Source organism: Ctenopharyngodon idella, chromosome 17 (assembly GCF_019924925.1).
Source record: "Ctenopharyngodon idella isolate HZGC_01 chromosome 17, HZGC01, whole genome shotgun sequence".
Lineage (NCBI taxonomy): Eukaryota > Metazoa > Chordata > Actinopteri > Cypriniformes > Xenocyprididae > Ctenopharyngodon > Ctenopharyngodon idella.
Genome location: NC_067236.1, coordinates 12,797,216 through 12,822,758, shown reverse-complemented (window position 1 = coordinate 12,822,758; position 25,543 = coordinate 12,797,216). Strand labels below are relative to the sequence as shown.

The 25,543-nt window shown below is 36.4% G+C and overlaps 3 protein-coding genes across 6 annotated transcripts in view; 1 reads left to right on the top strand and 2 right to left on the bottom strand.

Moving 5' to 3' along the window:
- Positions 1-846: 846 nt before the first annotated feature.
- On the bottom strand, positions 847-10,277 carry supt7l (SPT7 like, STAGA complex subunit gamma). 2 transcript variants are annotated; one of them, XM_051869315.1, is made up of 5 exons: positions 10,131-10,277; positions 8,485-8,975; positions 6,072-6,396; positions 5,730-5,967; positions 847-2,407 (listed from the first exon to the last, which is right to left on the bottom strand). In XM_051869315.1, exons 2-5 carry the CDS (start codon positions 8,913-8,915, stop codon positions 2,145-2,147), a joined length of 1,257 nt encoding a protein of 418 aa, XP_051725275.1. In that variant the 5' UTR covers positions 8,916-8,975; positions 10,131-10,277; the 3' UTR covers positions 847-2,144. The 2 variants fall into 2 exon arrangements, with proteins under 2 accessions (XP_051725275.1, XP_051725274.1); XM_051869314.1 differs by lacking the exon at positions 10,131-10,277 and adding an exon at positions 9,702-9,864.
- On the top strand, positions 10,012-20,285 carry slc4a1ap (solute carrier family 4 member 1 adaptor protein). The gene is made up of 14 exons (XM_051869295.1): positions 10,012-10,842; positions 12,153-12,354; positions 12,443-12,571; positions 12,842-12,902; positions 13,087-13,226; positions 13,469-13,629; positions 13,719-13,788; positions 13,881-14,073; positions 14,939-15,044; positions 15,138-15,363; positions 15,655-15,762; positions 15,914-15,990; positions 17,032-17,101; positions 19,006-20,285. The coding sequence occupies exons 1-14, from the start codon at positions 10,036-10,038 to the stop codon at positions 19,053-19,055; spliced, it is 2,400 nt and encodes a 799-aa protein (XP_051725255.1). The 5' UTR covers positions 10,012-10,035; the 3' UTR covers positions 19,056-20,285.
- A 2,969-nt stretch (positions 20,286-23,254) lies between these two features.
- Positions 23,255-25,543, bottom strand: part of si:dkey-16j16.4 (uncharacterized) — a 34,856-nt gene continuing 32,567 nt past the window's right edge. For all 3 annotated transcript variants that reach the window (XM_051869331.1, XM_051869333.1, XM_051869332.1), the window contains one exon: positions 23,255-25,023. In XM_051869331.1, coding sequence (XP_051725291.1) covers positions 24,898-25,023 — 126 coding nt within the window. In that variant the 3' untranslated portion in view covers positions 23,255-24,897. The remainder of the gene's footprint in view (positions 25,024-25,543) is intronic.

Below are 25,543 nucleotides of genomic sequence, written 5' to 3'. Positions count from 1 at the left end.
AATACAATGAAGGCCATGTAAAATCACAACGAAAACTAAAACGCATGTTAGTCACGATCTTGTTGCTTTATCTAAATTAATAATAGAACAGATCATGATAAGAGCCCACAGAGAACTCATTGATGTTTTTAGACAGCTAATCATATAAAGGGATTTTATGCTGTCCAATTTAGCTCAGCTCTCTGAATAACCTTCCTCAACCTAAAAAAAAAAAAAAAAAAGTAACACTATAATAGCCTACTTGTTAAGAAAATGTAAGAGAACTTGAAACATTTGGAAACCTGAATCATTTGCAACCCTGAACATTTACATGAATGGTACAAATGGTACAAAGATGGAATATAACTGACTGGTGGATTGAAATTTTCTGGCTGCAGGACGTATGACATCTTCCACAACATTGAAATTACCTTTGCTCCCTTTTAAGCAACATTTACGCTACACTTCACTCACAAGCATATATGTTTGTAAGCATCTTCAAGCCTCGTAGGTATAATTATCTGCTGGAGTTCTGAACATGTTTCCATTTAGTGAAAATACTTACAGGAAATCACAACTGCCACAGGAGATGGGTAAAACGGATAACTCTCTCCGGCTCAAATACAGCTTGTTCACAAAGCAGTATGCTCAATAAAAGCAGACACAGCCCTGTGGAATATCGAACACCTGGAATGCGGTTTTAACTGCAGTGTGGATGTAAATATGACGGTGTGGTGCAGCACTGCCCCCTGCTGTTTCCGTGATCAAAACAGATCCCCGCAACAACATCCAATTAAATTGGAGATGAAGTCAGATTAAAGTAAGGTCTTTGGAGACGAACGTAATAAGCACAAGGACGGGAAACAATTCTTCTTTTTTTTTTTTTTTTTTAGTAGGTCTGGAGTTTACAAAGAATATCAGAAAAGAAAAAACGTGTATACAGAAACATTACAAAATTCACAAATGCTTCACACGTGTTCACAAACGGCGTTTTATTTATTACAAAACTATATCCGTGGAAATAATGGATTTCAAAACTTTTTAAGATAGCTTCTTGTTTGTTTAGAAGCCTGCACAGCCCAACAAAATACATTTTAGGATGCTAAATTGTGACATTTTGTTCAGAACATACTCGCCAATTTCCATTATCATAATTACCTCGACGTAAGTGTGTTTTCAGTGTGCTGTAGTTTAGTTCCAAAAACACTACTTAAAAATGTGATTTTAAACTCCAGATTAGGGTTGTCTCATATGATCATTATGTGAAAATGATACTGCAAGTACTGTAAATAAATGTTTCTTACTAAAATACAGTATTACAATGAGGAAATCTAATGAGAATCAATGAGAAGTACACATAAACAACATTAAAATGTCCAGGCGCATTACAGTAACCACAATTTGAGGGGTAAAACATGCTTATTTGTCATGAAAATAAGGTCACAGTGCATCTACAAATAGAACTATGTGGCTTTCTTTTCTTTTGGGGTGAAATACTGTATGACTAGGATATGTTTTCGTGAGAGATTTTTTGGTCTAACTGAAATAAAAACGTACTTGAAATAGCCACTGGAAGCCCACAACAATTCATTTATGGAAGCTGTGTGATTGCTATCAAGTGTTGGTTCCTCTTGATTGAGTCTCAGAATGCATTGTTACCTGGTGAGGGTGAGAAGCTAAATTTACACTCAACCAGAATGATTTTAGGAAAACAGTTTTGCCGCAGGTGGCTAAGACAATACCTCCACTGTGTCGCCTGGGAATGTGCAGGTAATGAAATGGCCTGCTTATTTAACATGCAGATTTATGCATGCTGTAATTAATTTGCCATTACTCCTTGATTGATGTCCCTGTGTGTTTTGAAGCAGACATCAGGCTATAATTACTCCCCATGTTGTGCTCCCTCCATTGTTTCATTACAATAAACAGATGCTAATTTTACCATGGCAAACAAGTAATTGTCCTGCTCAATAATTGGGTAAAACAGTGACCGTCTGCCATTTGCTGGGAGAGCATTCAAACACGCACGGTATTTGTCTCTTTCGTTTAATTTCACTAAAAACTTCCATTCAAAGGTAAAACATGCAGTCTCAAAAGAAGGTGGTACTATGCATTACAATGACTGTAGAAGTGCTTTCAGTCTCTTTATTTAGACGATAAAACCATTATACTTTTCTCATCCGTTTCTTCGGCCGCTGGGTGAAAGGTGACGTGCCCATGAGAGAATCTGGTGAATGGGACATGTAACTTCCTTCTGAACCACCAGGAGATGGAGGGATGCCAGCTTCACTCATGGTGGACATGGGGCCTTCTTCAAAGACGTCGCTGCCCAGAACCCCATGACCTGATACCTGGCCCTCCTCACTGTCCTGAGGTTCCATCTTCACCTGGGCTAGGTGCCACAAGGGAGAGCTGTTCCCTGCTGCTCCTGTTGAAGACAAAAACAAACAAACACTGGATTAATCTTGATTATTAACAAACTTTCCGAATGATGCTTGTCTTTAATTCTGATCACTATGCAAATCCTTGCCGTTTCCCTTAAAGGGTTAGTTCACCCAAAAATGAAAATTCTGACATTAATTACTCACCCTCATGTCGTTCCACAGCCGTAAGACCTTCGTTCATCTTCGGAGCACAAATTAAGATATTTTTGATAAAATCCGATGGCGTGCATTGGCAGCATTGACAGCAAGATAATTAACACTTTCAAATGCCCAAAAGACATATTTAAAACCGTTCATGTGACTACAGTGGTTCAACCTTAATGTTATGAAGCGACGAGAATACTTTTTGTGCGCCAAAAAAACGAAATAACGACTTTATTCAACAATATCTAGTGATGGGCGATTTCAAAACACTGCTTCATGAAACTTCGAAGCTTTACGAATCTTTTGTTTTGAATAAGTGGTTCGGAGTGTGTATCAAACTGCTAAAGTCACGTGATTTCAGTTAACGAGGCTTTGTTACATCATAAATGTTTCGAAATTTCAATGGTTCACGTGACTTTGGCAGTTTGATACATGCTCCGAACCACTGATTCGAAACAAAAGATTCACAAAGCTTCGAAGCTTCATGAAGCAGTGTTTTGAAGTCGCCCATCACTAGATATTGTTGAATAAAGTCGTTATTTGTTTTTTTGGCGCACAAAAAGTATTCTTGTCGCTTCATAACATTAAGGTTGAACCACTGTAGTCACATGAACTCTTTTAAATATGTCTTTAGCAGCTTTCTGGGCATTTGAAAGCGTTAATTGTCTTGCTGTCAGTGGAGGCCTTACTGAGGCATCGGATTTGTGTTTTGAAGATGAACGAAGGTCTTACGGGTGTGGAACAACATGAGGGTGAGTACTTAATGACAGAATTTTCATTTTTGGGTGAACTAACCCTTTAAAAAGGCCATTTTATGCTCTTTTTACAAAGCCTTGGGGTACATCCAAAATCGCATACTGTCCGAATATGTACTACATTTGATTATGACAGTGGACTGCTGCATGCTAGTGGCAAAAACATTATTTATTATTTATTATTCAGGAACTGCATTTGGAAAGGAAAATATATTTTCATATGCAAATTTGATTAAATTCTAAATTTGATATAAATGGCTTAACGCTTGACAGCCCTAAAATAATTCTCTGTAGATGTGCTGAATGCGGTTACCGGAAACGCCTGATCCATAATAAGTAGAATTCCGAAGTAGTTGTGCGGACAGTTTTGCCTTAACTCATCCTCTTTAAAGTACCACCATAACAGCCGCTTGTGTAACAAATTTGATGCCTTCAACAATAAATTTCAAAGACAATCACGGTCGGACCTCAAATTGCCTGCAGTGAGCAATGCTCCTGTTATTATGCAGAATCCACATGTTGATTTGTGAGGTGTTGTTGACAGATTAAAGGACAACACTTCTCTAAAGTCTGTTGCTGATTCTTTATGCTATGCTGCTCACTCCCGAGTGTCTGTCAGAACAAACAGATGACTGCTTTATAAAATAGTTGCTGTAGAAAAAAAAGGATAACACACAGCTAGACTTCAATTAGATGTTTTGAATGCAATAATTCTAGTCTATCAATTAAAACCATGAATTTTGTGATTATATGTGGGCTTTGAAAATGTTATAGTAATTTAGCCCATGGGATTTCAAACCTCCATGGGGCCACAAGGGAGTGCTTGGGGGTCAGCAGAAAATTTGGCAGAATTTTTTTTTTGTTGTGAATAACATTATACAAATATTAAAAAAAAAAAAAAAAAAAAAAAAAAGAAGAAATTGTTTCTATTCAGGTTTATATATATATCTATAATTACAGATAAAATTGTCCAGATAATCATTTTGACTTTAGTATGATATGAATATTAACAATAAAAAATATATACATATATATTTTCTCACTCGGTATAAATGGCACTTAATAGATTTATGAAAACATAGCTGCCTTTATATTTTAGGAAAGGTGTTCCTTGCACGAAGATAATAATTTGCCTAACTTTGGTTATTTACTCACCCCCATGTCATCCAAGATGTTCATGTCTTTCTTTCTTCAGTTGAAAAGAAATTAAGGTTTCTGAAGAAAACATTCCAGGATTTTTCTCCATATAGTGGACTTCAACAGGGTTCAACCGGTTGAACGTCCAAATTACAGTTTCAATGCAGCTTCAAAGCGCTCTACACGATCGCAGCTGAGGAATAAGCGTTTTTTTTAGCGTTTTTTTTAGCGAAACAATCAGTCATATTCTACAAAAAATAAAATTGTATATACTTTTTAACCACAAATGTAGGCGGAAGTACCGACCCAGTGTTTCAAAAGATTTAAAAATCCAGGATACGCACACGAAAGGACCATTTTAAACAATAAACTATCACAAAGACATATAAATATGTGTCATTCAACATACAACAACTTTTGATCGGTCCTCCTCCACACTTGTCAACACTGGGTGGGTATATCCGCCTACCGCGTGACCTTTCCAACGTGACTACGTAATGTGTGGCGCATCGCAAAGCTAGTGCAATACGAGCATATGTGGTTAAAAAGTATTTAAAGTTTTATTTTTTTTTAGAAAATGACCAATCGTTTCACTAGATAAGACCCTTATTCCTCGGCTGGGGTCGTGTAGAGCCCTTTGAAGCTGCACTGAAACTGCAATTTGGACCTTCAACCCAGTGAACCCCACTGAAGTCCACTATATGGAGAAAAATCCTGGAATGTTTCCCTCAGAAACCTTAATTTCTTTTCGACTGAAGAAAGTAAGACATGAACATTTTGGATGACATGGAGGTGACTAAATTATCAGGAAATTTTAATTCTGAAGTGAACTTATCCTTTAAAAAAAACTTGTTTCATTTAGACCTTCAAAGAATAAACTGTTTATGAAGATGTCAAAGCGAACGGTGCATTGTGATGCAACGTGCTACAATGGACACGTCAATACAATACCATCAAGCATCCATTCAGAAAGACAAATGTACCAATTTATAATGTTTACTTTGACGTTTATAATGTTTACTTTGACCTGTTGAAACATGCTTTCACAAGCATGAGCTATATTTGCAATGTTTTGAAGGGGGATGAAAATATGCTTTATGTTTGTAATTCCGCTAGACGCCACTAGTGTCGCAAAAACTACATACTTTACATTTAAGGGACTCTAAAGTAAAGTATGAATAAACAGCATGATGATTTAAATGTTCTTTTAAACATTTAAACTTGTCTTGCTTGAGCACTAATAAGGATCCTTCAGAAGTGAATGAGGTACCTGATGTGTGAGGGGAATGTCCTTCCTCCAGTCCTCCAGCCAGTCTTTCACTGGATGTTCCCAGCACACCGATGGGCAGGGCCTGGTCACCTGAGGCCAGATCCGCTTCCATCTCCTCGTTCAAAGGAAACGCAATATCACTCACCGGCTCCTCTTTAACCTTCAAGGGTTTGGAATCCTCCAGAGCCTTTTCTGGATTCACGAGTCTCTCGTACTCTTCTGAGAGCTCCTTACTGACCTACAGTCAAAGACACACTAGTCAGTCAGAGTCAGAGCAATGTCAATAAAAGCTATATGTACAGTCATGTAGCTGAAGCTGACAAAACATTGGAGATATCTCACCTGCAGCATGTAGCTGTGGTAATCTTTGATGCGGACCTGCCAGAAGCGCTGAAGCGCAAGGACGCTGCCAATGCCCACCTCATGAAATACCTGTTCCACCACATCAGGGAAGGGTGTAGTGCCCTTACAGGCTTCCCTATCAACAGCCACGCGCAATAACTTGGTGAGCCGCAGGTAGTGTTCGTGAACCATATCGGTCAAAGTCTCTAACACGCTCTCATTTGCCGACTCGAATCCAGCGTGAGCGAGCACTGTGGCGACCGACTGGTACAGAAGCTGACGGCAGGACAGCCAGCTCAACTCAGTGACAGGTTCACCTTTACCTCTAAAAGGAGGGGAATGTGGAGAAATTGGGAAAACAGGTGAAAGACAGAGAGAGAAAAAAAAAGATTTTTAGAATCTCAGGACAATAAAGTGTGGACTTTTTCTACACAATCTCAAAGGAGGACATATTTCAAATTTGCAGGTTTAAATTTGTGGCTAACCAATATGTTTTTTTGTTTTTGTTTTTTAATAACTAATGATATCTAGATAATAGTTTAATCGGAATCAGAATCAGAAAGAGCTTTATTGCCAAGTATGTTTGCACACACAAGGAATTTGTTTTGGTGCCTGGCTGTTCTGGTGCTCAGTGCTCTGTAGCGCCGGCCAGATGGCAAAAGTTCAAAGAGAAGGTGGTTTGGATGTGACCCAGAGTGATTTTCTGAGCCCTTTTTCTCACTCTGGATGTATACAGTTCTTGGAGGGTGAGCAGGGGAGCACCAATAATCCTCTCAGCAGTCCGAAGGATCCTCTGTAGTCTTCTGATGTCTGATTTTATAGCTGAGCCAAACCAGACAGTTATTGAAGTGCAGAGGACAGACTCAATGACAGCTGAATAGAACTGCATCAGCAGCGCCTGTGGCAAGTTAACTTCCTCAGCTGGTGAAGGAAGTACAACCTTTTCTGGGCCTTTTTCACAAAGGAGCCTATGTGACAGTCCCATTTCAGGTTCTGAGAAATGGCAGAGCCCAGGAATCTGAATGACTCCCACTGCTGCCACAGTGCTGCTCATGATGGTAAGTGGGGGGGAGTGCTGGAGGGTTTCTCCTAAAGTCCACTATCATCTCCACTGTTTTGAGCATGTTCAGCTCCAGGTTGTTATCACTGCACCAGACTTCTAACTGTTCAACCTCCTGCCTATATGAAGACTCGTCACCATTGTGTATGAGGCCGATGACGGTAGTGCCATTTGCAACCTTTAGGAGTTTGACAGAGGGGTCTTTGACGGTGCATTCATTCGTATACACTACAGTATATTTCATATGTGTTTGATACTATTTCAATATTTGTACTCATGTTGGTTTCATTATTAGGTATTCATCATTTGTATTCATACTATTTGTATTCATGTTGGTTTTGTATGTGTTTGATACTATTATTCTATTTTTTAAAAAAGTTTATATTTTTAGTCTAAAAGTGTCATGTGGTGCAACCATCAAGTACAACATAAAACTTTACACACATTGGATACATGTGAATGTACACATTTAAATTAATGTATTATTTGCATGCGTTTTAAAGCCTTGCCAGTTAAACTTTTTATTCGCAAACTGTTCTGATATAAGCTTTTCTGAAAGCGTGTGAGTACTGAACTAAGTTTTCTTTCGCATCTTAGTGCGCTTAAATAGCCAAATACACACAAGTTTTACATAAACAGTCATTTATATTTTAAGTGAATGTAAACAGTTTAGATGTGTGTCAGAGATAGATAGATCCATGCATGAGGTCTTAAAGTGACAGCAACCTAATAAACCTGCTACTGTTTATCTCATTAATGTTAATTAAACAACAAAAGACAAAGAGAAAATCACTCACTGCTCTTGACTGAATAACTTTTGTAACTTTAAGAATCAGTGTATATTTAATTCATACAGTGAAGTCTATATAGTGTTTGATTTTTGGATTTGTTTATTCAATTTCTTCCTTGAATGCTACTGTTACAGCAAATACACCTACTGTAGCTGAAAATATTAATACACTGTTTGTTTAATTTGTATATTATATTGCATTTGTCCTTTTATTTGTAATAGTATGTATGAAATCATTTCCTGTTGTATGTTTTGCTACATATTTTGCTTTCTAAGAAATAATAAATCTCTGCTTAATAAGGTTCTCTTTTAAGGAATTTCATTCTTTCAATGAGGCTTTTTTTCTTCATTATGATAACAGGACAGCTGTATCACCGTGACATTTTAACTTTATGCACCCATCAAATATTATTCAAAATTCATTTTAATGCTAATATTAAAAACATGTTCATCCTAGAAGAGGTGTATTCAAGTCATTGTATGTATGAATTGCATTTTAATGGATCTTTAACATATTTTTAGGACAAACAATGACCAATATAGTACATGATGAAACTACGTACTTGTAGAAGTCGCTCTCTGGGTCACTATGGCGTAGCTGGAATGGCTGTCGAGGAGCTTTACTATCCAGTGGAAGCAGATCATCAGGTACAGTGGGTGTGACAGGGCGGGGAGGTAGAGCATCCACATCGTCAGGTTTGAAGACACCCTGGGGATCTAATAATGTGGGCAGAGGCTGTTGGCCCTGCTGGGCAGCAGCAATGAGACTCCGGAGACGACGAGCATGTTGGCTCAGCTGCACAGTGTGGATTGTGAGGCTGCAGGGCTCTGATGGGATGTCCAGCATGGTGGTGGGACGTGGACGCTGTGCAGAAGGTTGGTGCAGGGGAGGGTCCTGCATCTCCACCTGGCGGAACTCACGCTGCAAAAGGTCAAAAGAACTGCGGCCCGAGGGAGCCGAAGCCACTGGGAGCTCGCCCCAATAACGCATCATCTTCACACAGTGCTGTCACTCAGTGCTTCGTTTGACAGTAGTACAATTCTTGAGGACAATCTGAAAACCATAGAAAAAAAAGAAAAAAAACTGTTCAAGTTGACATTTATTAATTATATATAAAAGTATCAGTCTCATTTCCTATCACCTGATGCACATGTAGTGGTCATGGATAGTTACCTTCAATATCAAAATAATAAAAAATACATATATTTTTCAAAACTTTCAATTTATATAATAAAATATACCACCATGTGTACATATAAAATTATATAAATGTAATATATATTCATTTATTTAAGGTATTAAGATATATAAAAAAAAATTATATATACTGTACTGTTTGTTGCGCTGCCTTTAAGTAAATTGTAAAAAATAAAAAATAAAAATAATATATTACAACAATGACAATCTAACGTTAGACAATCACAAACAAACTCAAAAAAGTAAAACAGCAAAAGATATAATGGTTCTAAAAATATGATTAATTTCCTTTGTCATTTTATATTTCTTTTGTTTTTGGTATGAAAGACCTGGACATGTTCTTCATAAGATTCCCTTTCAGTACTGAAGATTACAGTAATTTCTAGGTAGAAACCGAATGATACACTATAATATGCATATAAAACGTTCATTTTCTTTTTACAAACTTTCTTGCTTGCATGTGTTTATTAACTTAAATTTGAACTTTTTTAAATTGACACTACACAACATTAGACGCCCTGCAGACTCCATGTTTACTGTAACATTTATAAAGCCTAATCATCAGAAAACAAACTGTTTTACCTTTTATGAGCAGATGATCATAACGACGAAGAATAGCAAAATAATGTAATATGTATCATTTATTATCAGTGACTTTCAACAAAAACGACATATAAACGATGAGCGGTTGTCAGGTACAACACTAAAATATTTCCGTGGAAAATGTAAATAGTTCCTAGACAGTGGAGATAACAGATAATGATTTAAGATGATAAATATATATGACAAATAATTATTAAACATCCACATTAAAATGTTCTGATACATTTCTTGTTATGAACAAAATTAGATCAATCAATATCACAAATTCAAGACTACAGGAACGGAATAATTAAAGTGTTACACCAAACACACCATGTCAGCTACTGAACACACGATGGAGTCTGAATGCAGCGAGGAAATAGAAAATAATCACACTGAAATGGAAACAGAGAAGAGCTCGGACCCTACCTGTGATGCTAAACAGGACATCACCAGCCCTAATGAAAACACAGATGATCCTTTTAAGAAACCGGTTATTTTCGTGGCTCCATCTCTCACTGTGAAGAAACCAGGAGGATCAAAGTCAACCAAGAAACCCACAGAAGAATTAAGCAGCAGGTCAGAGAATAACGACACAGATCTTGATACTAAACAGCAGCAACCATCTGCAAAGCCCACAGACACTCAGACAGACCCATCGGATCATCCATCATCCGAGAGATCAGAGGCACAGAAGGTTCAGCCCAAACCAAAAGACATCAGACCCAAGATCCCTGCCAAACTACCCCCGGCGGGCAAATTTCCCCCGCTCCCTTACACTGAGCCCCCGTGGGGGTGTGTTCCTGACATCAACTACTCATTTGAGCTGCTGAAAAATGGAGCAATACTAGATACGGTCCCCCTGACCCAGAATAGTTACTTCGTGGTGGGTCGGTTGCCGGTGTGTGATGTGTCTCTGGAGCATCCGTCCATCTCCCGCTATCACGCCGTGGTGCAGTACCGGGGCAGAGCTGGGGAGGATGGAGTCGTGGGAGAGGAGAGGGGCTTCTATGCCTATGATTTGGGCAGCACTCATGGGACTTTTGTGAATAAGAACAAAATACCCCCTAAAACATACATAAGGCTCCGAGTGGGACATGTTATAAAGTTTGGGGGAAGCACGAGACTCTTTATTTTGCAGGTATGTGTTTATTAAAATACCACACATACCACACTGTGTGACTACCTGATAGAAATCACTGTCATTCCGTGTCCAACTACATTTCAGAAACTCAGAGAGGTATGCACTATGCAGTTGTTTTGATAGAGGGAAACAATATGCATTTCTAGTTTAAGTATTATTTGTTCTTCAGGCATTCTTCTTTAAATCCAGAAGGATTTTAAGATATCCTTAAGATGTTTAGAGTTACAGGCGCACAAACCATGGAAAACGAATGTTGTTTGTAGAAAAAAAAAAAAGATACGTTACATTATTTGTTCTTCAGATATTCCTCTTTAAAAGAAATTAATTAACAGCTGTATTCAAAGTGAGCCATAATTAGTTTTTGACCACTGAAAATGTGTACAATTTAACAATTTACTCATGGAGCCACACTGAAATCCCCATATCTTTGGGACTGAACCATATAGGGCCTTAAAATGAAGAAACTAAAAGAAACGTTTAAGAACCAGAATCTAAAAGGATATTAAGATATTTATTGAGTTATTGGCATGCAAACTTCAGGCAAACAACACAAGAAGTGCTTTTTGCCATTTTTGGTCTGTCACCGTTGGCATAAAATACAACAAAGATTGCTAAAGATTTTACTAATAGACCTACCATCTCTGTAAAAATAAAATAATGATGCTGCTATCTTTCTAAAGTCGTTTCTTACCCCCCTGTAATCTGGCTCCATATCTCAGGTGAACTTTGTCATTTTCACCCCCCTCTACAAAATAGTGGATTACTCCATAAATATACATCCATGACTTCTTCATTTATGTGTCTTTCACTAGAAAAGAAATGATCAAAATCAAGATTTTTGACATGGAATGACCCTATATTTGTTCTGAAGAATTCTATGGTAAAATTTAAAATAAAGAAAAAGAATATTATTAATACTACAAATTACAATGTTCAATATTACATTATTAATTCAGTATACATTCATTGTCATTAACACACAAATACAAAAATTACTGGTTACTTACTGCCAAAATTTGTTCCTGTTACTAAAAGTCCAGCAGTTGTTGAAGTTCTGAAAATACATTTTTTAATCAGAGTGTAAATGAACCAACTAATGATAGGTTGACCCAATAATTATTATATTATTTTGTTATTTTTATATATATTATTATTATTTTATTATTTTTATGTAAATAACATGTAACCATTTTCTTTTGATTTTATATATATATATAATAAAATCTCGTGAACAGATTTATCTCATGCTCATCAGTATTATTTCTTGAGCGAGAACATTGATTATACCAGATTACGTCTTTTCCCAGGGTCCAGAGTTTGACGAAGAAGCAGAGTCTGAACTGACGGTGACAGAGCTCAGAGAACGTGCTAGAAAACAGAGAGAAGCACTGGAGAAGAGGATGATGGGTGATGGCTCAGACGACGACGAGGAAGAGAAAGAGGAGAGTGATCAATCCAGTGCTACAAGGAAAAGCTCCTCAGAAGATATTGGCTGTTCTTGGGGAATGGGTAAAAAGGACAACAAATGATCCTCAATCCATTATACCTGCCCGTCTGTTTTTAGTGAATTTACACATTGTCTTTGTTGTTTGTTTAGCTGAAGAAGCAGCGCCAGAAGAGGATGAGAATGAGGAGAATCCATTTGCCACAGAATTCCAGGAGGATCAGGAAGCAGCATACTTAAAAGATCCTAAAAAGGCTTTACAGGGCTTCTATGATAGAGAAGGTAAAATATTAACTCTGGACAAGTAAAAAAACAGAAAACTTTTTATGCGTTTTGGCTGTTCATTTACACAACAACCACGTTTTGGGAGTTTCAGAGTGCAAGTTTTTTGAAAACGATACTGGTATTGTCTCTGTGTAATACAGCCATTTTAGTCATTTTCACGGATCCATGTTAACGGGGATCGCATTCACAACGTTGAATCATTGAATATAGAATCATGAAATTTCATGAAGTCATTTACATGAATTTAACTGTTTATTTTCATTTTAGGAGAAGAACTAGAGTTTGAATATGAAGAAAAAGGCCATGGCACTTGGCTCTGCAGAATTAAGTAATCACCTCATCTCTATTTGCAGCCAAACCACATTTGCACCTTTTTTGGTTTTATAGCAATTTAACACCAGCTCAGTGTTTATTGGCTATACAATCTCCACTTATTAATAAATAATACAGGTGATTTTGGTGACATTTATATGGAAGTTGAAAATATCATGTTTGATTTCTGTGTCTTTTAGGTTGCCAGTGGATGATGCTCTGGGCAGGCAGCTGGTAGCTGAGGTGACCCACACTGGGAAAAAGAAAGAAGCGGCTATCCAGTGCTGCTTAGAGGCGTGCCGCATGCTGGAGGCCCGTGGTCTTCTGAGACAGGAGGCAGGTAGGCAGACAACAAGCAGTCATACCGAAAGCAGACTTAACGGGTTAGTTCACCCAAAAATAAAAATTCTGTCATTAATTACTCACCTTCATGTCGTTCCAAACCCGTAAACAAAATGTAAAATGGAACAAAATGTCTAAAGGTCCATAAAAAGGTCAATAAAACACTGGGGACATTTTATTTATTCTTCTTTTACCTTATGTTAACCCACTCACAATCATTCTATTTTTGTCTCTTTACAGTGTCCCGCAAACGCAAGAAGAAGAACTGGGAAGATGAAGATTTTTATGACAGTGATGATGACACATTCCTTGACCGGACAGGTGCGGTGGAGAAGAAGCGGACAGAGCGCATGAAGAAGGCCGGAAAAATTCAGGAGCGTCCTGATACATATGAATCACTGGTAAAGAACATGCATCATATTTTCTTTGTGATTACCCATGCCCTGTGTGTGCTGTACCTGGTACTGATGTAATATGTTTTCTTTCTTAGCTAACCAAACTGGCAAAGGTTGAAAAAGAGCTGGCTGACACTGAGAAAAGGCTCAATTCTTCTGGGAAAGGTGAGGTGGTGAAAGTCTGTGTCCTTATTTGTATTTTTCTCCATATTTCGTCATGTATAAGGTTACACGTCCTGTTTGTTGTGCTCCTTCAGGAGGCTCCAGTTCTTCCACAGAGGATCCTCTGGATGCTTTCATGAGTGCAGTACGGAGCGAGGTGGCTCTGGATGGGGTGGAGAGAAAGAAGCTACATTTACATGTAGCTGAGTTGAAGAAGGAAGGTCAGAGACTGCGCAAGCTAGCGGATCTGGCTAAACCTACCCAGCTGCCCTCATTACAGCCCGGCGGGTGAGTTCAGTGTTCCCTCCAGATCCGCTGGGCATTTAAATATATCATGCATTTAATTTTGGACAATTGATTTACTAAAGGTTTGAAAACAAAAGCTCTGTCGCGTTCTCTTTTTGCCAGCAGACTTTTCTCTGTTCAGCATTTGTTTAAAACAGGTGATTCCCCGGAGGTTGGAGATTTAGCTGCTTGTTGTGACAACTAGCCTATGACAATCCCACACCAGACACTAGTCGGAGGAACTTTTCTCTATTTATGGATATGACAAGGCACACACAAACGAGATTTGTGTTAATTTTTGTCAAATACACACAGAAATTCAAAGGTCTTCACTACAACCCAACAAAATAAATGTTTGGTTTAACTTGTTGAAAATCATGAAAGAAATATATTGGTATTGTACAGCAGAATGTACTTCTCAAAGTAATAATAACAATAATAATACAGTTTATCAAAACATTTTTAAGGAATATTACAGAAATTTTTGTCCATGTTTTGATTTAAACCATAAACCTCTGTTGTTCAGCATTTTGTTTGCCAAAAATGAAAGGAATTGTTAATATTTAATTTAATTACATTTTACAATATTAATTATATTAAAGCTTATTCATTTACTTGATTACCACTGTTTTTGTTAATAAATTTGTATTTAATCATAAAACAAAAGAATCCAGAAAAAATTAAAAAAAAACTGATAACAAAGAATTTCTGTAGAAAAAACTTTATTTAACTTTTTTATTAATTAATTAAACCACTAAAATGGAATCCAGAAAAATTAAAACATAACATTTTTAATAGCATAACAAAAAAACAATAAAACTGATTTCATAGGGTCCTAATTGTGTGAATAATTTTTTTTTTTTTACAGCTCTAGTCAGTCCACAGACACTGAGAAACCTAAGAAGTTATCTCTACCTATGTTTGGAGCCATGAAAGGAGGGAATAAATTCAGACTGAAGACTGGAACTATAGGAGTGAGCCCTTTTAAATTGATATAGAAACCATAGATAATTACCAAATGAGTAAAATTAGTTAAATATGACTCTCTCTCTCACCTAAATGAGCAGACGTTACCCCCAAAGCGTGCCAATCTGCCTCCTGAACTCTTCAATATGAAGGAATTGCCCCCTGGTGGTGAGAAAGAGGAAGAAGAAGAGGAGGAGGAAGAAAAAAACAAGACGACTAAAGATGATGTTACAGATGGTGATATGGAGGTTATTCAGTCTGCAGAGACGGCCAGCTCAGAACACGCCAGTGCAGACAGAGCTGAAACTCTGACACACCACCCTAATGGTTAGACATTTACCAAAATATCTACCCACTGCCTTAACAGTAGGTAGTTAGGAATGTGTTAGGAATTTCAAAATTACTAGCACTAGATTTGCAGCATAGAGCGTAGTGTAATTCTATTTCCGACCTCAAGTAGGTGGTGTTGTGCTGCTTAACTAGTGTGTTATTTGTTGTCCAACTTTGAGATTTGTCCACAGAATCTTACTTAACTACCACATTGGACAAAATTAGCCTGAAATCTATAGGTTCATATCTAATAGGTATTTACTAAAATATTTCTATTTGTGTGTCTAGAGAAAGAAGACCATGAGGACCAGCCTGCTAAGATAGCTAAATCTCGTGAAAAAGAGAAATACAAGTCATCCCATCTTCAAAAGAACAAAAGTGACTCTCCTCCAAAAGGTAGAAAATCATATATTTTGTGGCATAAAGGTGATGTTTCTGGTTCATTGATTGCAGTTACATTTGGTGCTTCTAACTTCACTTTTAAGTGGATAATAGCTGATAATTGTCTGATGCACTTTGTTTTAAATTATGATTCATATCCCAACAGAAGGAGTAGACAATGGTGTCTCAAATGTCCAGAGTCCAAAGACAAGTACAAAGAAGAAAGTTATGGGCCCAAGCAGGGTAAGCATTTTAGTAATTAATATTTATTTAAATGACTCTACTCTAGACATAAGATATGTATCCAAATATTATTTAACTAAAGTGCTAAATAAACAGTTTAAGATTTGCACCTACAGTGGCCCCAAAATACCAAAGGAAGTGGCATTTATTTCAAAGAATAAATAAAACTATGATGTACTGTTATAAATGAAGACATTTTCTTGCTGTCAGATGAGACACCCATGGTTAATATGATTAATTATGTGGTCACTATGCAAGCTAGAAGAACTTTTGAACTTTATATTCATTGAAGAATCCTGAAAAAAAAAAAAAAAGTATCATAGTTTTAACAAAAATATCAAGCACAACTGTTTCGATAAAACCAAAAAAATGTTTCTTGAGCAGCAAATCATCATATTAGAATGATTTCTGAAGGATCATGTGACACTGAAGACTGAAGTAATGATGCTGAAAATTCAGCTTTGACATCATAGGAATAAATTACACTTTAAAATATATATTAAAATAGAAAAATTTATATATATATATATATATATATAATGTATGGATCTGAACTTGCGCCTAGAAAAACTGTTACCAAATAAATCCCTCGATGCGCAACAAAAACTCATGTGACTTTGCTTCTACAGTGGATGTGATTAGATTACTGGACAAACCAGCAGACCAGTCGCATCGCACAGCATCTCAAATGTTGGTTTGCTCATTCTGAAATGCCTGAACCAAAGTCTTTCATCAGAATGATCTGGTTTAATTCTCTCTCAGAAGTGTCTCACACAGTTGCATTCCCAAACACCAGCATCCGAACGCAAGATAACATGACAGCGTTTTTTGCATTTCGTCTGCGTGCTCTGAGACGCAAGTCATTTATGATGTAGGAAAAAAGAGCCACAGTTTCTTCCTCGATTGCAGCAACTTACATTATTGTTACAGATATTTTGCGGCAATTTCCCAGGAAGTGATGTTTTTGTTCTTTTGAACACAAGATGCTGCTTTATTCGCAAATGTTTTATGCAATTTTCCAATTTATACCCATATTTTTAGCCTCCCGTCACCATGTCCAAGCAGTACCCAGAGGACGACCCTGACTACTGCGTTTGGGTTCCTCCATCAGGTAAAAAGCTACCCTTCTTCATCCCTGTAGGCTGTGATATTATTATTATTAAGCTCTACCCGTACTGTCAAATGAAACCCTACATAGCTTCTTATTTCTTTGTGCAGTCAGAAACATGCATCAGAAATCAAGCATTCTTGGCACTTCACCCTTTAATCTCAATTTACAGGCGCTCGCCGAACACTACTAAACATTATTTTCAGTGATTATTAGCTTTTTGATCTTAGGACATTTCAAACACAGTTCTGACATTTCAGAGGATTAGAGAAGTTGCATTATGGGAAAACACATTAATACCAGGCCAAGGAATTTACTTTAAAGTCACAAGGTTATTACAAGATAAGGTTCTCTTTATTTCTTAAAATAATGATTTCCAGTTTCTACCAGAATCCCTTTTTCTTGCTATGGTGCTTGAGTTTTAAGCTGTATTCATATTATGCATTATAAATCATGCTAAGCTAACCTAAAGCAAAAGCAAATGGTCCTTATCACTACACTATATTAACCTGTCTATGACATCGAAAGACGAAGATTTAAGGATGTAACGTTGGCCTAAAATGTTATGTACTACCACTTAAAAGTTTTAGGTTGGTAAGATTTTTAATGTTTTTAAAAGAAGTCTCTTATGCTCACCAAGGCTGCATTTATTTGATCCAAAATACAGCAAAAACAGTAATATTGTGAAATATTTTTACAATTTAAAATAACTGTTCTATTTGAATATGTTTTAAAATGCAATTTATTCTTGTTACCAAAGCTGAATTTTCAACCTTATGAACTTTTTTTTTTTTTTTTTTTTTTTTTGAACATTATACACTACTGTTCAAAAGTTTAGGGTCAATAAGAATTTTGTTTTGGAAAGAAATTAAAGACATTAATACTTTTATTCAGCAAGGATGCATTAAATTGATCAAAAATGACAGTAAAGACATTTAAAATGCTACAAAAAGCTTTCTATTTCAGATAAATGCTGTTCTTCTGAACTTTGTTCATTAAAGAATCCTGAAAAAAAAAAATGGTACACAACTGTTTTCAACATTGATAATAATAATAATAATAATAATAAATGTTTCTTGAGCAGCAAATCAGCATATTAGAATGATTTCTGAAGGATCATGTGATACTGAACACTGGAGTAATGATGCTGAAATTTCAGCTTTGTGTTACAGGAATAAATTTCATATTTCACAATATGACTTTTTTTACTGTGTTTTTGATCAGTTAAATCCAGTCTTGGTGAGACTTCTTTCCAAAATATCAAAAAATCTTAACAACCTCAACCTTTTGAATAGTAGTATATTTTAGAGACTTTCACATTAGACTTTAGACATTTTTAAATTATTGACCATTTCCCATAATCATTTGTGTAAATCCTTTCTTGTTGAGGAATATTAGAATTTTATTGAAATTCTATTTCTATAAAAAAATCTTCACATAAAACTGAAATTTCTTCCAATTATATTCTTAATAAATGCCTCTAATGGATAAGAATAAAGGGTAACACTTTACAATAAGGTTTAGTTAATGAATTAACTAACATTAGCTAACAATGAGCAATACAATTGCTATTTATTAATCTCTGATAATAAATATAATAAAAATACAACTGTTTATTTTTAGTTCATGTTAATTGAGGTCCATAGTAAATGTTGAAAGTAACATTAACTAAGATTAATAAATAATTTAGAAGTATTGTTCACTGTTAGTTCATGTTAACTAATATCAAATTAACCTTATTATAAAGTGTTACCAAATAAAGTCATTAGTTTGCATTAAATCTTTTTTACTTGAAATCACATTATGGAAGTTAAATGCATTGCAAATGCTATTTCATGTTTTTAACCAAACATTTTAAGCAGGTAAAACAAAGACATGATTTTATCCTGTGTGTCTGTTTTGAACAGGTCAGACTGGCGATGGTCGGACACATCTGAACGATAAGTACGGATACTAAATACAGCAAGTGAAGACCGCCTCACTAAAATGGAATCAGCCCATCCATTCATCTTAGCCTTCGGGAGTGGACCGATTAGATCATTTTCTCTCTGTGTCCTTTTTCCCAACTTTATACTTCATCTGCAAACAAGGAACATTTTGACACAAGTAGCTCAGATGAACTGAGATGTTTCTAGCACTTGGTAATGGAAACATTTTGGTCCTGTGACTGATTTTCACTTCCCTTCGCCCAATTTTCATTAAAATGCATTCATTTTCCACACCTGGTCTGGGACAAAGTTGCCAAGGATAGTTTTGTGGTAGTTTTGAAGGGAAAAGATCTGTTTTCAGGGTTGTTTTCATAGGCACTTACTGACTGGTTCGTCTGCACGCTAGCATAACAAACAATTTTAGTGGTCTACGAAAACGAATTTCTCGAACTATATTGCGGAGTTTAACTTTTCTGCTTAGCCAATTGGAATATATTAGCTTTGACATTGCATTTGCTTCAAATGAATCATGCCAGTGTCATGCCAGTCCACTTATGTTTAAGCACTGCTGTTGTTGACAAATCTCTACCCACAACTTGCTGTTCTGGGATCATTTTAACAGCCTTAAGCAGGCTCATTGAGCACTCAATCCGCCATTCTGGGTCGTTCTCTGAGCAAAGCCGGACTCCCTCCTCAGTTTGGCTGAGTGGCCACGCTCCGTATGGCGAGCGCTCCTGTTGGATGTGGTTCTGTTGACTGCTAACGATGCCTCCTCGGAGAGAGGCGGCTTTACCAGCCATCTGGACACTTGCTTGGCATTCTAGGATTGGGAGCAAGCTGTTAATGAATCAGTCTGTGTGTGAGCTCTGTGTACATTATTTGTGTGTATATTCGCTTCTCTTGATATTAATGAAGAGTGACTCAGTGTTGGTGATGTGCGAGCGTGTGTGTGTTGGCGTGTCCAATGAAGGATTAGGCCCCCCACGTTCACTACTACGCGCTGGTCTCTCCCTCTGTTTATCCAACCCTTTTAATGCTCTTGAATTCTCCATTGTTTGGAGAGCATGACTAGTCGCATAGAAATTGTGTATTTTGTTACGTATATTTTGTAAAATAATTTTTTTTTTTCCTGTCTCTCGCCAATAACGGGGGCTTGTGTTGAGTGTTTGGTGTCCTCGAAGTTTTAACCCTATAAAGCTTTCTGTATCATCATCTCAAGGCCTCTAAATGATCATCATTATTAAAACTTTGCTTAAAGACCTGTTGTACACAATTTACTACATGCCTTCTTGTCATCTGATTGATAGTTTAGACTTTTTTTTAGCAAGTAAAAGCCCCTTTAGTATGATTCTAAACACGTGGTACACATTTTTTTTTAATGTGTAATCTTAAGTTTTATATTATGTTAATAGTATTCGAGATGAACACTTACTGGAAGCAACTTAGGTTAACTTGATTATCCATCTTTTTTTTTAGACAACAAATGTTAAAATGTGAGTAGCCTATCAAAGATGATACATCATTTGTACTTTGAACGTTTAGTTGTTCATCTTTCAATCATAATTGTATTGCATTGCATTGCATTACAATGAATGCGATAGTAAAAACTACAGAGCTTTGATCATAAAACTAAGCATTTAAATATAATCTTACATATTATTGGGACATATGTAACAGCTGATGCATTATCTAACTATAAGATCTCATTAATTTACATCACAAGTCATCAGAATTTCATTTTTTGGCCATATACATTTCATCAACTGCATCAATTTGCATATTTTTGCTCAGTTTGAGCCTGTGAATAAATGTTTGTTTTTTTTTTCTCCTCGAGTGTGAGTTCCATATTCACATGATATCATACTATATGAGCTCTTTTTTTTTTTTAGATAGTCATAATCGAAAGGTTTAATAAACTCTTTCTGATTTTTATCTTATATGCCAGGCTTTACGGCGTTAATATGTTCAAGGCATGTTCAGGCATGTCTCTGGTGACTCTCACTGGCAAAATTATCAAGCACCAAACCCACCAAAATACTTTGATGAACTTATCACATTTTTAAAATATTATCACTAATCTTTTAAAGTAGTGTTAAAGGTTCAATAAAAGTTATGCTTGCCACAAAAATATTAAATAAAAAAGGACAGCGGCTATTTGCACTAAGTGTAAATAGCAATGGATGCTATTCACACTATGTGAAAATAGCAGTATTTTCTTTTACTAAGTGTAAATAGTAGATTTTTATGTAGTACAAATATTGGCAGATACTGTTTGCATCTCAGTGTATTGTAATATATTATTAAACATTTTGTAATAAAAACAACAAATTCAGTGTGTATCTATTACTTCTGTTATAGACCGTGCAAATATTTATTAAAATCTTAAATGGATGCTGCTTTAATGGGACATTACTTCTTGTCCTAACCCTACCCATTACTTTAGTCCCACTACTAAATACACGTTAGGCAATTTATTTCCACTTTTTGTATATTTTCTTAATTTTAGTTAAAAATAAATATCTTTCTGAGCTGATATGCGATGGGAAAAGAATAAGTTCGATAAAAAAGGCGGATTCAAACTGGGGTCATTCGCATTAAAAGCTAGCAGCTATCGCCTTAACAGTATTTCTTTTTACGATTTTGTTTGGCTCAATCACACAATGGTGGGCGGAGTTAGCGTAAATAGCTTCTGCCAACAAGGCGGGCTATTTGCACTTAGTGTAAATAGACACTCTGATAAAATAAATAAATAGCCTTCGATCTGTTTTGTCAAAACAGATAAGAATAATGTTTACAGTAATACATTTTCACTGGAATCCTATGGGTAAATACATTCTGGAGTTCTAGAGGGTGTAGAGCGGAAATCCTTTTTGTTTTCTAAATTACCCATCACATAATGTAAATAAGTTGTCACAGAATAAAAATATGTGAATAACTCAATTTTGACATAATTTTAACTTATAATTCCAAGGGGAAGATTTATCGATGTATAGGCAGACCATTATTTAAGCAATTATATTAAAGATGATTAATGATTGTGGCTACACTGTCTTTTAATGTTTATCCCTGTGCAATTCCTTGCAACATAGTCCTTTAAGTCATGATAGTGCCATACGGTATTTAATTTTGACTCCTATTTGCAACACAAGTGCTTTAGATTACTTTGCAACTGAACAATCAACTGAACCCATTCCAAACTCTAAACTGAATGTGTACATACTGCTTATCCTACAGGAAACTGGATTTGATAGGCATCAGATTGAACTGTATTATTCTAGAGTATCTTCTGATCAGGCTGCACACACCCATCTTGATGTCTTCATTCCTGGCTTACTTCCTTCAGCCCCTCATCATAGTCGAGCACTGAAGTCACTCTCTAGTTCCCTGTACACAAACACACAGCTTATTGCTCTGTTTGGGATCTGGCACTGTTAGGCCTGTGGAAACAGCCCACGCTGGAATGAGAATGCTCCTTTAGGGTGGATATGGAACCTGCAATGTTGGCAGGCTCGCTTATCACCCGACACGCACAAACACAGTAGAAAATGACACAAACACCATATAACATTAAGAAACAACTCTCATGAGATAGGAAAGTGGTTTTTGTGAGGTATGGTAATGCAATCAGAATAAAATGTGAGACAAACATTTTGCTTACGCACCATCCATCCCGAAATGATGGCTCGCGAGTTGATAAAAAGCTAATTAATTAAACACTATGTAACTTTTGACCCATGCAGTTTTTGGTCCAAAAACTGCATGCATTTTGCAGAAGAACATTGTTTTGGTTGTGCTTCGGCTCTGCATGAGGTAGCTCCAGTAGTAATGAAAAGATTTATCTTGAACTATGTCATGGAAACTATGTATAAACCTTAATTAAACAATTTAATAATCAATTAAAAAGGAATTTATAACTGTATGATATTACACTGAACCCACATTGGACCAGCAGTTTGAAAAATGGATAGATGGATGATTCAGCTTCAGGCACCATACTGCGAGAGGTTTGGCTGACAAAAAAGTTTGGGAACCCCTGCCTTGAGGGATGTGTCATGGTATCCTAGAATCTTAAAAAGCTCCTAAAGCATATGGCAACCACTGTATCAAATCCTCTTGGGAACACTAGGGGCGCAGGGTGGTGTAATAACCCCAAAAAGGGTCGACATCAGTTCCAGACATGCCTTTGCAATAAGAAAAAACACTTGAAGTAAATTAACAAGACACAAACTGGGAAGAAACATTTATTCCCCTCATTTTAGGCATAAAGACAGAAAAGGACAACTTTTCACGTTGCAAGCATGTACTGTACTATATGTCCATATAGCTATATTTAAAAAATATTGTATTTGTTTAACACCTATGCAACAACTATGAATAATTGTCCTTATTGATCACCCTCCGGTTGGCCTAGCTTATTGACCCTTACATGGGGTTACAACTGCAGTTTACATTCAGTAAGTATTAAAGTATGCTGCTAAATACATTACATCCATAGTCAAAATCCTCAGAAGAATAGTTTCTGAAATATACTGCATGGATAAGATTCCTGTTGTCCATAGATCACATATTGAGTTCTGTAATTTTCTACACATCAGAAGAATAACACATAGGCTATGTTTGGAATAGCATACTAGCATACTCATGTTACCATTTCTGCAGTATGTTGTTTGTACACTGTGCACAGTATGCATATTTTATGGAGAATACTACTGTATATCCCACAGTACATTGTGTTCAACTTGATCTTTCATTTCAAGTTTGATTAATAAACCAGAACTTTTTTTTTCTCTTTTCTTTAAGAAATAAATGCGAACAAACCTTCCAAAATAAACAACATACCTTTTGAAACATTTATTGCAAATATAATGTATCCTGTTTCACATTCAATTTTTTTTAAAATAGTAAACAGTATACAGTGTGTACTTTGCAGTATGCAGTACGCTAGTATTTAATTCTGAACACCTCAACTGTGTGTAAGGGCTATGATTTAATCCCTGGTATGTATTCAAACAGTGTCAAACATTCATAAAACTAGATATTGATGGTAAAAGTCATTATATTTTAGGTACATAGTACTGAGTATGCTACATAGTAAGGCGCACATTTAATATATGAAGTTGAAAGACTCTAGTATAGTGTTTTGTTTTCCCCATTCTTCATTTGAGATTACTTTGGAATACATATCAGATAATCTGTGATTACTGACACATTGTTATGGTCAGACTTGCGTAACATCTGAAGTCGAACAATGACTTGGAAGATCTGTCCTGTGCTGTCATTATGATTGTTAGTTTTCCGGTTTACCCTGGTTTTAGAGCAAAAAGCTTTATTTTATTAAAAACCGGTTTTAATAATTAAGGCCCATTCTGGCATCAAACTGATTGTCTCTCATCACATTTCGCTGTCTAAACAACCAAATGCCTTAAACCTAAATAAGGTCTTACATTTTACCTTCAACACAATGGTCTAAACATAACCATGTGGCCCAATCATCAGACGTTATCTACAAACCGCTGACCAATCTCTGCTCACTCCTATTAAACACATCAGAGAAACCAAACCATTTGGTTGTGGTTTTATAGATAGCGCAGTGGTCATGGCCTTGTCATTATAATAAGTTCTAAGTGGGTTTCCTGAGAGATAGAGAGGATGAGACGGCTAAAGGCGAAAGGTTGCGTCTCCTCATTCCTCTCATACATTCTGGCCCTGATCATATTTCCTGTTTTGTCCACAGGCCTTATCACAGGGCCTTTGTTCACACTAATATCCTGCAAAATAAAAGGCAATGCAAACATACATTGTCTTTATGTTGGGAATTTTTGGTCCACAAATTTGTGATGTTTTGTCTCTGCAAATTTCCAGTCCTTTCCCTCAAGTACACGGAGGCTCCTCAGCAGAAAGCAGGGGGCTGCAGGGCGGAGCGTTGCTCAGAGGGCGGAAAGCGAAGATGGATGGATCGTAGGAGTATCGGGGTGCGTGACGGCCGCCACTCAGGTTCTGTGAGGGAACCACATAAACAAAACAAAAAAGATGAAGTGGGAAGAAACTGGGTTTGGTTTATTAGTGAAGTTACCTTTATACAATACAGATTGTTTCAAAGCATCTTTATTATTCAGCCCAAGTCAGTTAAGTATTGGTTCACTTTTTTGTCCCCAATGACTGTGTAAAGTTCATCAATTATTAAACAAGTTAAATTCAGCTACAAGCAGCTCCATAGAAGGCAATAGTCATTATTCAACTGGAATAAAACCTGTATTTGGGATTTAAAAGCTATTTTAAAAAAAAAAGATTAGATTCGCCTAACACTTAGAAAGAGTAACCAAAGAACAAATTAATATTAAATAAATTACGAAGTAACTAAGGGTACGTTTACAAGACATCGTTGTACTAAAAATGGAAAAGTTTCGAGTACAGATGACAACGTTGTCAAAACGATCTCCATTCACACGGATCTGCAAAAACAACTAAAACTGCTGTATTCTGTATGCCAGGCCAGTAGTTGGCAATGTTACTTTGT

Excerpts from the sequence above, each read along its gene's own strand:
- slc4a1ap (XM_051869295.1), top strand. The coding sequence starts at position 10,036 with ATGTCAGCTACTGAACACACGATGGAGTCTGAATGCAGCGAGGAAATA. Across the intron at positions 13,630-13,718 it reads CTGATACATATGAATCACTG|CTAACCAAACTGGCAAAGGT; the intron begins GTAAAGAACATG and ends TTTCTTTCTTAG. Across the intron at positions 15,045-15,137 it reads TGAAGACTGGAACTATAGGA|ACGTTACCCCCAAAGCGTGC; the intron begins GTGAGCCCTTTT and ends CTAAATGAGCAG.
- supt7l (XM_051869315.1), bottom strand. The coding sequence starts at position 8,915 with ATGATGCGTTATTGGGGCGAGCTCCCAGTGGCTTCGGCTCCCTCGGGC. Across the intron at positions 6,397-8,484 it reads CCAGAGAGCGACTTCTACAA|AGGTAAAGGTGAACCTGTCA; the intron begins GTACGTAGTTTC and ends CCCTCCTTTTAG. Across the intron at positions 2,408-5,729 it reads ACATTCCCCTCACACATCAG|GAGCAGCAGGGAACAGCTCT; the intron begins GTACCTCATTCA and ends TGTCTTCAACAG.